The 16,479-nt window shown below is 43.2% G+C and overlaps 1 protein-coding gene across 14 annotated transcripts in view; it reads left to right on the forward strand.

Moving 5' to 3' along the window:
* The window catches only part of LOC135056544 (deleted in malignant brain tumors 1 protein-like), a 244,276-nt gene that overhangs the window by 113,372 nt on the left and 114,425 nt on the right, over window positions 1–16,479 (forward strand). For 11 of the 14 annotated variants that reach the window (XM_063961862.1, XM_063961863.1, XM_063961867.1 and 8 more), the window contains 3 exons: window positions 2,534–2,551; window positions 2,876–2,893; window positions 5,770–5,787. The exons of 1 other annotated variant lie outside the window; for it this stretch is intronic. In XM_063961862.1, coding sequence (XP_063817932.1) covers window positions 2,534–2,551; window positions 2,876–2,893; window positions 5,770–5,787 — 54 coding nt within the window. The remainder of the gene's footprint in view (window positions 1–2,533; window positions 2,552–2,875; window positions 2,894–5,769; window positions 5,788–16,479) is intronic. 2 more of the 14 variants (XM_063961868.1, XM_063961876.1) reach the window with 1 other exon arrangement.

Raw genomic sequence — 16,479 nt, forward strand, 5'->3', positions numbered from 1 at the left:
AGTTTAAACTGGCAATGGATCTGTTAATACTGAGAAAAGGCTATCTATCTATCTATCTATCTATCTATCTATCTATCTATCTATCTATCTATCTATCTATCTATCTGTCTATCTATCTGTCTATCTATCTATCTACCTGTCTGTCTATCTATCTACCTGTCTGTCTATCTATCTATCTATCTATCTATCTATCTATCTATCTATCTATCTATCTATCTATCTATCTATCTTTTTTGGCAGTATGAAGGTAAATTAATTAGTGACATATTGAATCTGTGTTAGGCAGGAGGACCTTATCCACACAAGGAAGAAAAGGCAGATGTGAGGACACCTAAGGGCTGCAGTGGAGAGTCAGTCTGGAAGACTTTTGCAGTTAGGACAGGCTGCGGCCTGTGTATCCAGCCCAAGTGGGGATGAGGAAGCTAGTCAGAGCTCAGTGTGCTAGGAAGCCATTGGTGGTCAGGAGGCATGTATCTAAACCAGTAGGAGACCGGGAATAAGACCAAAGTCAGTGACTGAGGTTATGATCCTGAAAAGGAGTCAGGCCAGTGAGCCTTGAATGTGAGTAGGCTAAGAAGCCGGAGTTCATACCTGCAGAAGGCAGGGAGAACAAAAAAACTAAGACTGTATGTGATTATTTGTGGTTGCCATGCGAAACCATACTGGATGGAGCCTGTGATACAAATGCATAGAGAACCACACGTAAGTACATTATACTCTTATTAAACACATCTGGAGGTATGTCTTAATTTATTAATACAGAAGTGCTTTCGGAAACATTCACTTTTCTTAAAATGATACCTTATTTATAATTTACCAGTAAATGCTTCACTTCTAGCACTATTATTGCAAATCTTACCTTAAAATGTATTCATTCCGAGCATTTATTTGCATTTTTTCATACATTAGGAGAACGCGAAATGTTGGTAATTCCACAAATTCAGATTAAAACTTATGCTAATGTGTACTATTATTTTTAAATCCAACAAAGAAAACAACCATTTTTATATTTTCTATTCTGACTTCACAGCATGCAACTCCTACTGGCAAAATATACCACACTTTAAAATGTATTTACATTTTTTTTTCTAGAAATCTAGTTTAAACTGTCAGTTAAATGGGAAGATGTGGCAATGGGATCAAGAATTCTAAATGTTTCCCATGAAAATAATTTTCTATATGGTGATTAAAAGGAAATTCCTAATGTACACAAAGTAGTTCCGGCCTCTTATATAAAACATTACTAAAATTCCCATTCAAAATTTATCTGAAATGGTTGTTGTAATAATTACTATTAGTTTCAACTGGCAATGGATCTGTTAATACTGAGAATATTCTATCTCTCTATCTATCTATCTATCTATCTATCTATCTATCTATCTATCTATCTATCTATCTTTCATTGAATGTTAGTAAACTAGGAAGCTGGAGTTCATACCTTGAGAAGGCAGAGAGAATAAAAAAACTGAGAGTTCATGTGACTATTTGTGTTTGCCATGTCAAGCCAGGCTGTTGCCAGTGATACACCTGCAAAAAGCAGGCAAAAATTGAGACTTTGGGGTATATTCGATTGGAGTCGAAACCTGTCATCTTGTTGGAAAGACAGTAGGTTTCGACTCTTTCAGGTCAGAAGGCGTTCCGACTTATTCAATTCTCCCCTCAGTTTTCCGAGAAGTTGGCATATTTGACTTGTCGGAAAGTATGTGGATCAGCGGAATAGCTGCATATCCGCGTGCTTCTGTCAGAAAATGGTTCAGATCTGACAGATTTTGGCCCCCTTTCTGACAATCTCAATCCAACTTTAATAAAAGTCAGATTGAGGACATCAGATGGGGGAGTGGGGAGGCGTGCTGCAGTGCACTATCTCCAATGGGCATCCCCTTGGACAGGCTCCTCTCTCCCAGAAGTGATGATGAGGACGAGCTGGGAGGAGGAATGGACAGCAGCAGAGTGCTGTCATGTCTGTCATCAGCAGTGCGGAAGAGCTGGGAGAAGGACAAAACAGCAGCTGAGTGCTGTCAGTGCTGTCAGCAGCAGCACGGAGGGAACTCCGGGAACAGACATATCCAACAGTCGGATTTGGCTGAAATCCGACATGCGGATTTGTCCGTTCATTGAATAGCCCTTGTCGAATCAAATCCGACAAATGCATAACGGAATGGATCCAACTTTAATTGACTATACCCCATTTGTGAGAGACTTTGTTTGCAGATTAGCTGGCCAAGTATAATGAGGGATCAAATAAGTGAGTTAGTGCAGTGAATGGGGGCTAGGCTGTTTTGTTGTTTTTGTTTAATTTATACTGCCAGTAAAGCACTGATTTTATTTATTTAATACCGCAAGTAAAGCAACACTTTAATTTATTTATCTGAAATCCCTATTAAGCACTTGCAGTTTATCTCTTATTTTTGGGAATGTATAGGTTATATAACATGCCTATTCTGCTATGGTAAAATTAAGATAGAGTCAATAATGTTTTGCTTAATCACTTTTAATGAAATATTTATATGTTTTTCACCATTTGGTTCTATAGCTGCACAGACTACCACACGTAAGTGTATTATACTCTTATTAAAAAATCCTGGATGTATGGCTTTATTTATTGATACAGAAGTATTTTCGTAAACATTCATTTTTCTTAAAATTATTCTTTACAATTTACCAGTAAATGCTTCACTTCTAGCACTATTATAGCACATCTTACCTTAAAATTCATTCAGTCAGAGCATTTTTTGCATTTTTTCATACCTTAGGACAATGGAAAATGTTGGTAATTCCACAAATCCAGATGAAATCTTGATACTAATGTGTACTGTTATTTTTAAATCCAACAAAGATAACAACCATTTTCCTATTTTCTATTCTGACTTCACAGCATGGCCAACTCCTACTGGTAAGATAAACCACACTTTAAAAGGAAATATTTAATATATTCAAGACAGAAATATGACCTCTTATAAAAAACATTACTAAAAATTCCCATACAAAATTCATCTGAAATGGTTGTTGTACTAATTACTATTAGTATCAGCTGGCAATGGATCTGTTAATGCTGAGAATAGTCTATCTATCTATCTATCTATCTATCTATCTATCTATCTATCTATCTATCTATCTATCTATCCATCTATCATTTTGGCAGTATGAAGCTAAATTAATTAGTGACACATTGAATCTGGGTTAGGCAGGAAGACAACTAAGGGCTGCAATGGAGACTAAGTGGAGAGTCAGTCTGGATGACTTTTGCAGTTAGGACAGCCTGCGGCCTGTGTATCCAGCCCAAGTGGGGATGAGGAAGCTAGTCAGAGCTCAGTGAGCTAGGAAACCATTGGTGGTCAGGAGGCATGTATCTAAACCAGTAGGAGACAGGGAATAACACCAAAGTCAGGACTAAGGATAAGTTCCTGAGAAGAAGTCAGGCCATTGATCCTTGAATGCGAGTAGGCTAGGAAGCCAGAGTTCATACCTGCAGAAGGCATGTAGAAAACTAACCTAAGAGTGTATGTGACTATTTGTGGTTGCCATGCAAAGCCAGGCTGGATGGAGCCTGTGATACACCTGCATAAAGAACCACACATAAGTACATTATACTCTTATTAAAAATACCTGGAGGTAAGTCTTTATTTATTAATACAGAAGTGTTTCCGTAAACATTCACTTTTCTTAAAATGATTCTTTATGTATAATTTAGCATTAAATACTTCACTTCGAGCACTATTATTGCAAATCTTACCTTAAAATGTATTCATTCAGAGCATTTATTTGCATTTTTTCATACATTAAGAGAATGCACAATGTTGGTAACTACACAAAGTCAGATTAAAACTTATACTAATGTGTACTATTATTTTTAAGTCCAACAAAGATAACAACCATTTTTATATTTTCTATTCTGACTTCACAGCATGGCCAACTACTACTGGAAACATATACCACACTTTAAAATGTATTTAAATTTGTTTTTCTAGAAATCTAGTTTAAACTGTCAGTTAAATGGAAAGATGTGGCAATGCGATCAAGAATTCTAAATGTTTCCCAGGCCAATCATTTTCTATATGTTGATTAAAAGGAAATCCTTAATATACACACAGTAGATCCGGCCTCTTATATAAATTATACTATAACTAAAATTCCCATTCAAAATTTTTCTGAAATGGTTATTGTACTAATTACTATTAGTTTCAAATGGCAATGGATCTGTTAATACTGAGAATATTCTATCTATCTATCTATCTATCTATCTATCTATCTATCTGTCTATCTACCGTATCTATCTATCTTTCTTTCATGGCAGTATAAATGTAAATTAAGTAGTGACACATAGAATCTGTGTTAGGTAGGAGGGCTCTGTCCACGCAGGGAAGAAAAGACAGATGTAAGCACAACTAAGGGCTTCAGAGGAGAGTCAGTCTGGAAAACTGTTGCAGTCAGGACAGGCTGTGGTGTGTGTATCCAGCCCAAGTCGGGATAGGGAAGCCAGTCGAAGCTCAGTATGCTACAAAGCCATTTGGGGTCAGTAGGCATGTGTCTAAACCTGTTGGAGACCGGGAAGACCACCAAACTGAGTGACTGAGGTTATGTTCCTGAGCAGAAGCCAGGCCAGTGATCCTTGAATGTTAGTAAACTAGGAAGCTGGAGTTCATACCTTGAGAAGGCAGAGAGAATAAAAAAACTGAGAGTTCATGTGACTATTTGTGTTTGCCATGTCAAGCAGGCAAAACTTTGATACTTTGGGGTATATTCGATTGGAGTCGAAACCTGTCTTCTTGTTGGAAAGACAGTAGGTTTCGACTCTTTCAGGTCAGAAGGGGTTCCGACTTATTCAATTCTCCCCTCAGTTTTCCGAGAAGTTGGCATATTTGACTTGTCGGAAAGTATGTGGATCAGCGGAATAGCTGCATATCCGCGTGCTTCTGTCAGAAAATGGTTCAGATCTGAAAGATTTTGGCCCCCTTTCTGACAATCTCAATCCAAATTTAATAAAAGTCAGATTGAGGAAATCGGATGGGGGAGTGGGGTGGCGGGCTGCAGTGCACTATCTCCAATGGGCATCCCCTTGGACAGGCTCCTCTCTCCCGGAAGTGATGATGAGGACGAGCTGGGAGGAGGAATGGACAGCAGCAGAGTGCTGTCATGTCTGTCATCAGCAGTGCGGAAGAGCTGGGAGAAGGATGGGACAGCAGCAGAGTGCTGTCAGTGCTGTCAGCAGCAGTGCGGAAGAGCTGGGAGAAGGACAGGACAGCAGCTGAGTGCTGTCAGTGCTGTCAGCAGCAGCATGGAGGGAACTCCGGGAACAGACATATCCAACAGTCGGATTTGGCTGAAATCCGACATGCGGATTTGTCTGTTCATTGAATAGCCCTTGTCGGATCAATTCCGACAAATGCATAACAGAATGGATCCAACTTTAATTGGATATACCCCATTTGTGAGAGACTTTGTTTGCAGATTAGCTGGCCAAGTTTAATAAGGGAGCAAATAAGTGAGTTAGTGCAGTGAATGGGGGCTAGGCTGTTTTGTTGTTTTTGTTTTATTTATACTGCCAGTAAAGCACTGTTTTTTTTATTTAATACTGCAAGTAAAGCAACACTTTCATTTATTTATCTGAAATCCTTATTAAGCACTTGCAGTTCATCTCTTATTTTTGGGAATGTATAGGTTATATAACATGCCTATTCTGCTATGGTAATATTAAGATAGAGTCAATAATGTTTTGCTTAATCACTTTTAATGAAATATTTATATGTTTTTCACCATTTGGTTCTATAGCTGCACAGAGTACCACACGTAAGTGTATTATACCCTTATTAAAAATTCCTGGATGTATGGCTTTATTTATTGATACAGAAGTATTTTCGTAAACATTCATTTTTCTTAAAATCATTCTTTATTTATAATTTACCAGTAAATGCTTCACTTCTAGCACTATTATAGCAAATCGTAACTTAAATTCAATCATTCAGAGCATTTATTTTAATTTTTTTATACCTTAGGACAATGGAAAATGTTGGTAATTCCACAAATTCACATGAAATCTTGATACTAATAAGTACTGTTATTTTTAAATCCAACAAAGATAACAACCATTTTCCTATTTTCTATTCTGAGTTCACAGCATGGCCAACTCCTACTGGCAAGATAAATCACACTTTAAAATGTATTAAACATTTTTTTTCTAGAAATCACGTTTAAACGGTCAGTTAAATGGGAAGATGTGGAAATAGGATCAATTATTCGAAATGTTTCCCAGGCCATTTTTTTTTATATAGTGCTTAAAAGGAAATATTTAATATACACAAGGCAGAGATACAAGCTCTTATATAAAATTTTACTAAAATTCCCATGCAAAATTCATCTGAAATGGTTGTTGTACTAATTACTATTAGTTTCAGATGGCAATGGATCTGTTAATGCTGAGACTAGTCCATCTATCTATCTATCTATCTATCTATCTATCTATCTATCTATCTATCTATCTATCTATCTATCTATCTAGGTAGATGTGAGGACACCTAAGGGCTACAGTGGAGAGTCAGTCTGGAAGACTTTTGCAGTTAGGACAGGCTGCGGCCTGTGTATCCAGCCCAAGTGGGGATGAGGAAGCTAGTCAGAGCTCAGTGTGCTAGGAAGCCATTGGTGGTCAGGAGGCATGTATCTAAACCAGTAGGAGACAGGGAATAACACCAAAGTTAGTGACTAAGGTTATGTTCCTGAGAAGAAGTCAGGCCAGTGAGCCTTGAATGTGAGTAGGCTAGGAAGCCGGAGTTCATACCTGCAGAAGGCAGGTAGAAAAATAAACTAAGACTGTATGTGACTATTAGTGGTTGCCATGAACAAGGCTGGATGGAGCCTGTGATATACCTGCATAGAGAACCACACATAAGTACATTATACTCTTATTAAAAATACCTGGAGGTATGTCTTTAATAATACAAAAGTGCTTCCGTAAACATTCACTTTTCTTAAAATTATAATTTATAATTTAACAGTAAATGCTTCACTTCTAGCACTATTGTTGCAAATATTACCTTAAAATGTATTCATTCAGAGCATTTATTTGCATTTTTTCATACATTAAAAGAATGCAAAATGTTGGTAATTCCACAAATTAAGATTAAAATTTATGCTAATGTGTACTATTATTTTTAAATCCAACAAAAATAGCGACCATTTTTATATTTCCTATTCTGACTTCACAGCATGGCCAACTCCTACTGGCAAAATATACCACACTTTAAATTGTATTTACATTTTTTTTCTAGAACTCTAGTTTAAACTGACAGTTAAATGGGAAGATGTGGCAATGGGATCAAGAATTCTAAATGTTTCCCATGAAAATAATTTTCTATATGGTGATTAAAAGGAAATTCCTAATATACACAAAGTAGATCTGGCCTGTTATATAAAACATTACTAAAATTCCCATTCAAGTTTCGGCGGACATGGAGTAGCACACAGGCTGTGTGTCTCTCCAGCTTTCTCATCCTGATTAACCATCCTGTGTCCCCCCCTGGGCCTGCAGTCCACCCCAATACCTGCAGTACAGTGTGGAGGTGCCACTGTGCCGCTTTGGGACCCATCTGCCCGCTATCCGCTCCAGCAGAGTGTTTCTAATGTGCGGGGGCCCCGGGCCTGCTAGAACACGTGGGATGCCGCCATCCTGCTGCCCGCGTTGAGTATCTGCATCCGGCTCCCGTCTTGAGCGCTGCTCACACCCAAGTCCGAGGCTTCCCCTCTGCCGTCACTGTGGAGACTGTGGCGGGCGCCTCTCCTACCTTGCTCCTGTCTCTGCCTTGGAACATCTGCGAGCGGTCCACGGCCGCGGCGCCGTCACGTGACCCGCTGCCGTTCTCCTTGCTCCCTCCGGCGGCTCCAGCCTGTACCCTCCGGCTCCTGCACTGACATCCTGTGATCTACTGCTGGGGAGGAGGTGCACGGCACGGCTGAGTGCTATAAGTGCCGGTGCCCTCCCCATGATATAACTGCTGCCCTGCTGAGCTTTGCTCCACATAGGGACAGGGAACAGTGTGTTATTAACCCTTGGGGGGCCTCTGTGTTGCTCAGTCTCAGCTCCACAGGGCATATTTAATTTAATTCAGTTCTATGCTGCATGTGCCCCATATGCTGAGCGGGAAAAAAAAAATATATATATATTTTTATATCCTGTTGCATTTACTCATTCTGTGCTGACAGAGGCTGATTCTTCCGATATCATACATGTTCACTGGTCAGTTTTGATATACTATACTTACCCGCAGGCAGCGACTGGACAATCCTGATATACTACATTGAATTCTTAATTGGCCGCCCCTGGACAGTTCTTGATATACTATTTTCTATACTTCTTGCTCCCTGCCGTCCGCTCGGCTATAATGGTCAAACCGCATCAGGCTGCCGCGGCTGCGGCGAAGTTAGAGAAGTTTGCCAGAAATCCGCCGACACAGTCACAACAGGGGGGGGAGGTGAGGTCGACCTCGGCACCGCCTTCTCCGTCAGCTAGCTCCTCATCTGTGGAGGCCTCTGATGCTGCTTTGCAAAAGGTGCTGGATGCGGTCACGGCCAGTGAAGCCCGCTTGGCCGACAGGATCGGTCAGGTCCAGGCGGACTTATCCATTATACACCAAGACCTTCAGCGGGTGTGAGAGAGGGTCGGTGAAGTTGAGACGCGCACCTCCACGCTGGAAGACACGATTACGCCTCTCGGTAGACGCACTTCTGCTCTGGAGTCTCAGATGACGGAGGTACATAAAAAGATGACAGATCTGGAGGGGAGATTGCGGCGAAACGGAGAAAGAGGAGGGTGCCTCCCCTGAAAAATTTCTTGAACGGTGGCTGCTGGATGCGTTTGGAGCGGAGGAGTTCACCTCACACTTCGCAGTGGAACGAGCCCATAGGGTCCTGATGCGCCCGTTACCTCCAGGGGCACCTCCCCGTACGTTTATTGCCAAACTCCTTCATTATCGGGATAGAGATGTGATTCTGAGACTGGCCCGCACTAAGGGTCCCCTTAAGTGGAACGGTTCCCCGGTTTCAGTTTTTCCGGATTTTGCTGTCGACGTCCAGAAGGATAGAGCTCAGTTTGTCCCTGTGAAACGCAGGCTGCGTGAACTGAATATCCCCTATGCCATGCTCTTTCCATCTAAACTGCGGGTGGTCTTGGATGGTGAAACAAAATTCTTCATGACCCCTCGTGAAGCATCAGTATGGCTGGACGGACGCTTTCCGGCACGGCGGGCGTTAGCCGCTGATTGAACTTATGCATTTGATTTCTCTACTTGCAAATATACTGTTTCTTTTATGCCTGCTATGTTATTATTATACTGTCTTGGGAGGGATGTATAGTTGTTTGTGGATATGTTCTTTATGACTATTTGCGAGATGTCAGTTTGGCTGGATGAACGCTTTCCGGCTCGGGGAGCGGTGGCCGCTGATTGCAATCCTATATGTGATTCCTCAGCTAGTCAATACGCTACTGCTTGTCTTGTGCTGCTATGTTGCTCACGTTAGGGCTTTCTGCGGCCCGTATGGGCCTTCACTGGGAGTGGGTGGCTCTGTGGAGACGGGCGACTGTTAGACGTTGCCTCTACGCTGATTTTGGGCCTTATGCTCTCGGTGATTGCTCTGCCATAAAGTCTTTAAGGGGTAGACGGTTATTTAGTTGGGGTGGGTGTAATGGTCTAGGGGGGGATTGGTTTTGTTTTGAGTTTAGCTGGGGGATTCTCCGGTCTCAAGGTCATTATATTCTTGGCCCCCTTAGTGGATGTAGGAATTTGACCTTGGTTGGTATTGGCGGAGTATGTTACGGTGCTCTCTGCCGTAGCTGTTATTGGTAGGAGTTAGGGTGTTTTGTTGTTAGGGAACCAGGTATGCTGCTAGTTTTAGGTGGTATACGGGGTGGGGGTTACTTTAGACTGTTAGTATTGATGTGTTTTCATTTTTTGCTGTGCGATGTGCTTATTTCCGCTATGTCTATGTTGCAACTAATTGCGGGCATATCTTCTTTGATATTCACTGGCTGTGGCTGGCCGCGGGCACTCTGCAATATTACAACAATGCTTTGCTATGGCTTTGGTTAAGTTTCTGTCGTGGAACGTGCGGGGGATCAATGACAAAATTAAACGCTCCTTGATCCTTCGACAGATTAAGCTTTATGCTTCGGATATTATTTGCCTGATGGAAACCCACTTACTGGGTACCAAGATTATGTCCCTTAAAAAACCATGGGTGGGCTGGGCTTACCATTCTATGCATACTGCAGCGTCCCGGGGAGTGTCGATCCTAATTAGGAAGTCTGTTCCCTTTGAGCTTGATTCTGTGCAAACGGATCAATGGGGTAGATATGTATTTCTCAAGTGCAGAATTAACTCTGTCCCCCTGTTATTGCTGGCTGTGTATGTGCCCCCTCCATACTCGCATGACGTCCTTAAAAAGGCATCTGCATTTATGGCCGCTTCCCCTGGGATAACTGTTATCTGTATGGGGGACTTCAACAACGTTTTAAATCACGAGTTGGATAGGTTGTCCGGGGCGTCCTCCAACCCACAGCCAAAGCGTTCCCCATTTGCAGACACTGTTTCGGAGTTGGGTCTGGTTGACCCCTGGAGATTGAAGAATCCTGATTTGAGGCAATACTCATGTTTTTCATGCTCTCACTCTTCCTTCTCTAGGATAGATCTAGCTCTTCTGTCCCGGGAGCTTTTGCCCAAAGTTCAAAGTGTCAAATATGAGACTAGGGGTATCTCGGATCACTCCCCTATATCGTTACATATTGACTTAAACTGTCAGCGAGGCCAAGCAGTGTGGAAATTGAATCCCTTTTGGCTGACGCATATGGGTGAGGGATCCGAATTGGAGGCTAGCTGGTTAGAATTCTTTGTTATGCATGATGACACCTCGGATGTGTCTCTGCTATGGGACACTTTCAAGGCTTTCTTGAGAGGAACATTGATTAAACGGGTGGGGAGTCTTAAATCCTCCTTTAAAAAACATGAGTCCGAATTGGAGGCCCGGGTGGTTGCTTCAGAGGTGACATATGTGCGGGATGGCTTGGACGCCTCTAAGTTGGCGTGGCTTCATGCGTAGGGTGAATGGAAGGATTACCTGTGGGGGAAAACCCAGCACAGACTTCTTTTCTCCTCGCATGTCCAATATGCTACTGGGGATAGACCAGGTTCTTATTTGGCCAATCTTGCAAGGGGTGACCATTCCTCTCATACTGTAGTGGAAATTTTGGATTCAGCTGGGTCTGTGCTGGACCGCACCCCCCAGATCGTGGCGGAATTTGTCTCTTACTATCAGGCACTATATAGTTCTAAATTGACCTGTTCCCCAGTAGAACTGTGTGAATACTTGGATGGAGTCCACTTGCCCCATATCTCCAGTGAGGCCAGGGCCTTTCTAGACGCTCCTTTGTCGGTGGAGGAGATTGAGATTGCGATCTCTGCCTCCCCCGATGGTAAGGCCCCTGGCCTTGATGGCATCCCATCAGAACTGTATAAGAAACATACAAAATTCTTTGCCCCTCGGTTGCTTGAGTTGTTCAGTGAAATTTTTGCCCAAAGTGCGCTTCCCCTGTCTATGGCGGAGGCTTTGATTATAGTGATTCCCAAGCCAGATAAGGACCCCAGGAGGGTTGAATCGTACCGTCCTATTTTCCTGTTGCCCACGGATATTAAAATCCTGGCCAAGGTTCTAGCTTCCAGACTTGGCCGTGTTATCTCCCAAATTATTCATCCTGACCAAACGGGCTTCATGCCTGGCAAGTCCACTGCTGTGAATTTGAGGCACCTGTTCACTCATTTCCAAATTTCTCGGGAAGAGGACTGCTCTGCCGTTATAGTCTCCTTAGATGCCACAAAGGCCTTTGATTCGGTGGAGTGGGCCTTCCTCTGGGAGGCTATGAGTAGATTTGGTGTGGGCCCCAACTTTATCAATTATGTTAAATTATTATACTTTCAGCCCATGGCCAGAGTCTCGGTGAACGGGTTTGTTTCGGACTCCTTCCCCCTATCCAGGGGAACGAGGCAGGGCTGCCCTCTGTCTCCGACTCTGTTTGCCATTGCTATTGAGCCACTGGCATGTTTGATTAGGGCAACTCAGGATGTTGTGGGTATTAGGGTTGGCGCAAGAGAGGACAGGATAGCGTTATACGCTGATGACCTATTGCTCTTTGTGGACGATTACGTTTCCTCCTTACCTAAACTCCTTGACTTAATAACTGACTATGGACGTTTCTCCGGGCTCAAAATCAACTGGGATAAATCCACCATTACTCCACTTAGAGGCCCGGTCTCGGAGGCCTCAGTGATCCAAACCCCCCTTAAATGGGTAGAGTCTTTCAAATACTTGGGTATATGGGTATCGAATGACCCTTGTACCTATGTTTCCCTTAATATCATGCCACAGATTAGGTATCTTCGCTCGAAGGTCAGGGTTTGGGGGTCTCTGCCCCTGACTGTTACTGGCAGGGTCAATTTGGTAAAAATTGTATACTTGCCAAAACTCCTTTATGTTCTCCAGCAATCCCCTATATATATTAACTTGAAGACATTTAGACAGATTGACAGTTTACTCTCTTCTTTAATATGGGCCAGCAGGAGAGCACGGTTGAGACTTGACGTCCTTTCCAGGCCGAAAGTGCTGGGAGGCTTAGCTCTCCCTATATTTAGATTTTACTATTATGCCGCGCAGTTGGCACATATATGGGAGTGGGTGAATGCCCCGGATGCTCTCACTATACACTCACAAATGCTTTTGCAGGTCTACCCTGCTGGCTCTCCATTACAGATGCTTCTTTGTGGGAACCCTAACTTGTCCAAGATCCCTATAATAAAACAGGCCGTCCTCATATGGAAACAGGTACATGTTATCCTACTAGGCCAGGGTATCGACCCGGATACTCCTCTGGACGATGCCCTTGGCTTCCCAGAATTGGCCTCGCTGCGGACTGGGGCGGTGTGGGGGAGGTGGGGAGTGACGTCCCTGGGACACTTATATAACGATGGTATACTGAGGTCCTTCCTGCAGCTTCAACAGGATTACAGTATACCCTCTTCACATTTCTACCGATACCTGCAGCTGAGACATGCACTTAACGCACAATTTCCCGATACTCCTCCAATGATTGTTGACTCCCCGGTCAAGTCTCTCCTGCAGTTCCTGGGAAGCGGGCATTTGGTGTCCAACATTTATACAAGCATGCTTCGATCTCACTACTCTGACCCGTTGTCCCTTCTCAGGGACAAGTGGGAATCTGACTTGGGTGCCATCTCTGATGAGATCTGGGAGGGTGCTTTATGTTCTCCACGATTATCCACTACCACCACTAGATATCAACAAATCCAACTGTTTATAATACACAGAGTATATATGACGCCGGTGCGTTTGCGACACATAGGGGGTACCCACTCCTCCAGATGTCCTAAGTGCGATAGTCTGGATGCAGACTTTTGGCACATTATCTGGCTATGTCCCATGGTAGCCGTATTCTGGTTGGGTGCTACTGACGCCCTGGTGTCAACGGGTATTCCCTCGTCTGTATGCTCCCCGACGACATGTGTGTTATCTGCTGTGGAGGAGGATGCCCTGGACCCCCCTGCCAAACGATATGTAATTAATCTGTGCGGCCTGGCTAAGGTGTGTATCGCCTGACTTTGGCTAGCCAAAGATGCGCCCACACTACGGTCCTGGGTCTCACTTGTAAATGATACGGCTTCTCATGAGAAATATGTATACTTAGCTAGGAAAGTGGAGAAAAAATATCAGGACCTGTGGGCTAGATGGCTTGAGTCCCCGCTCTTTAGGACCCAGAGCATCTGAGCACCCGCTACTGAGGGCTACATGTCCCCTGGTGCCCGCGGTCGGCCATTCCCGTGCCAGTGCTATAGCTCTGTGATCAGCTCAATATTTATGATGTGTTGCCATAGAAGACTATGTACAGCATACATTGTTCTATAAGCTTCATGTTAACATGTGATATTGCTTCTAACTTTTAATTTATGTCTCGGAATGTAAGCCTGCACCTGTTTACTGTGATAACTGTGATAACTGGTCCCTACTGGACATGGGAATCTGCGCATTCCCTGGGTTGGGGATCTGTTGTGGGTTTGCGTTGTTTTTTCTTTGTAATTTTGTTTAATGAAAAACAGAAAATCAATAAAAAAGTATTGAATTAAAAAAAAAAAAAATCCCATTCAAAATTTATCTGAAATGTGTAAATGTTGATTTACTTACAGGACTAAAAGCAACACATTAAAAAGACATTCAATACACTTTAAATGGAGCTGCTGCGGCCGCTGTAATCAATCCTCAGCCTACATACTTTTTACCCAGTTTGCGTACAAAGCCTCGAACCGTGTACGCACTTTGCGTACAAATACCGCGATAGTCGTACAAAGTACACGCGGTGCGTACACACACAAAGACATGCCGTGATCACTTTGCAGCTACACGTGTGACTAGATTACACTTATATAACACTAGCAGGGAAAGAGAGACACAACACCAATTTGTATTTCAAAGACTATGTTGGGATCTGACCCACCAACGGTTCTTTACTAGCAGGGGGTTACAATAGCAACAATACAATACAATAAGAAAATGGCTACAGTCAATGGTACATACATTTTGGTTTCGCTTGCGCTTCCCGGTCCGGTCCTCAATCATCAAGGTTGATGATCTTCAGAGATTGAGAGAGTGACCTGGCCTGCAGCTGGCTATTTATACATTTGTCCAAAACCTAACACAATGGGAACTGTAATCTCTTTATCCATTGGACACAGTGATGGTCATTTACAGTACAGGAGAGGTCATAGGTCAGTTTGAATAGGTGGGCGATTTCTGTTCCAGGTGTTCTTGCAGATGGTCTCCTCTGGGTTCCCGCCGCATATCAAGTGTACAGTAAATACAGGCAATATTTATATTCTCCTCCTGCACATAACTATTCGCAGGAGCATGCGATCTTCTGCAAACTAACACTGGAATATTGCTCTTAAAATACCCTACAGCTGGATACCAAACACCTCCTTATAACCTAGGTCTGTCCCCTCCTGTCCTGTAAAGGTGAATCCCTTTGTTCTTATACCATTTAAACATGTGTAACTCAATTACTACCGTAATTACTCATACAACGCGCTAATACGCAGGACCGCGGGAGTGACGATACACAAATTGCGAATATGCGCACGCATGGCAGAGCAAGAATGCGCACGGAGGCCATCTGTGTGTAGTTTGTACGTGATGTGTGTACTGCAATATTTTTCGACTTTGACAATTGGTTGTTGTAAAAATTACTATTAGTTTCAACTGGCAATGGATCTGTTAATACAGAGAATATTCTATCTATTTATCTATCTATCTATCTACCTACCGTATCTATCTATCTTTCTTTCATGGCAGTATAAATGTAAATTAAGTAGTGACACATAGAATCTGTGTTAGGTAGGAAAGCTCTGTCCACACAGGGAAGAAAAGACAGATGTAAGCACAACTAAGGGCTGCAGAGGAGAGTCAGTCTGGATGACTGTTGCAGTCAGGACAGGCTGTGGCCTGTGTATCCAGCCTAAGTCGGGATAGGGAAGCCAGTCGAAGTTCAGTATGCTACAAAGCCATTGGGGGTCAGAAGGCATGTGTATAAACCTGTTGGAGACAGGGAAGACCACCAAACTGAGTGACTGAGGTTATGTTCCTGAGCAGAAGCCAGGCCAGTGATCCTTGAATGTTTGTAAACTAGGAAGCTGGAGTTCATAGGCAGAGAGAATAAAAAAACTAAGAGTACATGTGACTATTTGTGTTTACCATGTCAAACCAGGCTATTGCCAGTGATACACCTGCAAAAAGCAGGCAAGACTTTGAGACCTTGGTGTATATTCAATTGGAGTCGAAACCTGTCGTCTTGTCGAAAAGATGGCAGGTTTCGACTTTTTCAGGTCAGAAGGGTTTCCGACCTATTCAATTCTCCCCTCAGTTTTCCGAGAAGTCGGCAAATTGGACTTGTTGGAAAGTATGTGGATCAGCAGAATAGCCACCGATCCGCGTGCTTCTGTCAGAAAATGGTCCAAATCTGACAGATTTCGGCCCTCTTTCTGACAATTTCAGTCCAACTTTAATAAATGTCAGATTGAGGACATCTAATGGGGGAGTGGGGTGGCAGGCTGCAGTGCATTACCTCCAATGGGCATACCCCTGGCCAGGCTCCTCTCTCCCAGCAGTGATGATGAGGATGAGCTGGGAGGAGGACGGGACAGCAGCTGAGTGCTGTCAGTGCTGTCATCAGCAGTGCGGACGAGCTGGGGGAAGGACGGGACAGCAGCTGAGTGCTGTCAGTGCTGTCAGCAGCAGCACGGAGAGGACACCGGGAACGGCCAAATCCAACAGTCGGATTTTGCTCAAATCCGACAGTTGGATTTGTCTGTTCATTGAATAGCCCTTGTCGGATCCATTCCGACAAATGCATGTCGGAATGGATCCAACTTTAATTGA

This window comes from Pseudophryne corroboree, chromosome 3 (genome assembly GCF_028390025.1).
Source record: "Pseudophryne corroboree isolate aPseCor3 chromosome 3, aPseCor3.hap2, whole genome shotgun sequence".
NCBI classification, from domain to species: Eukaryota; Metazoa; Chordata; class Amphibia; order Anura; family Myobatrachidae; genus Pseudophryne; species Pseudophryne corroboree.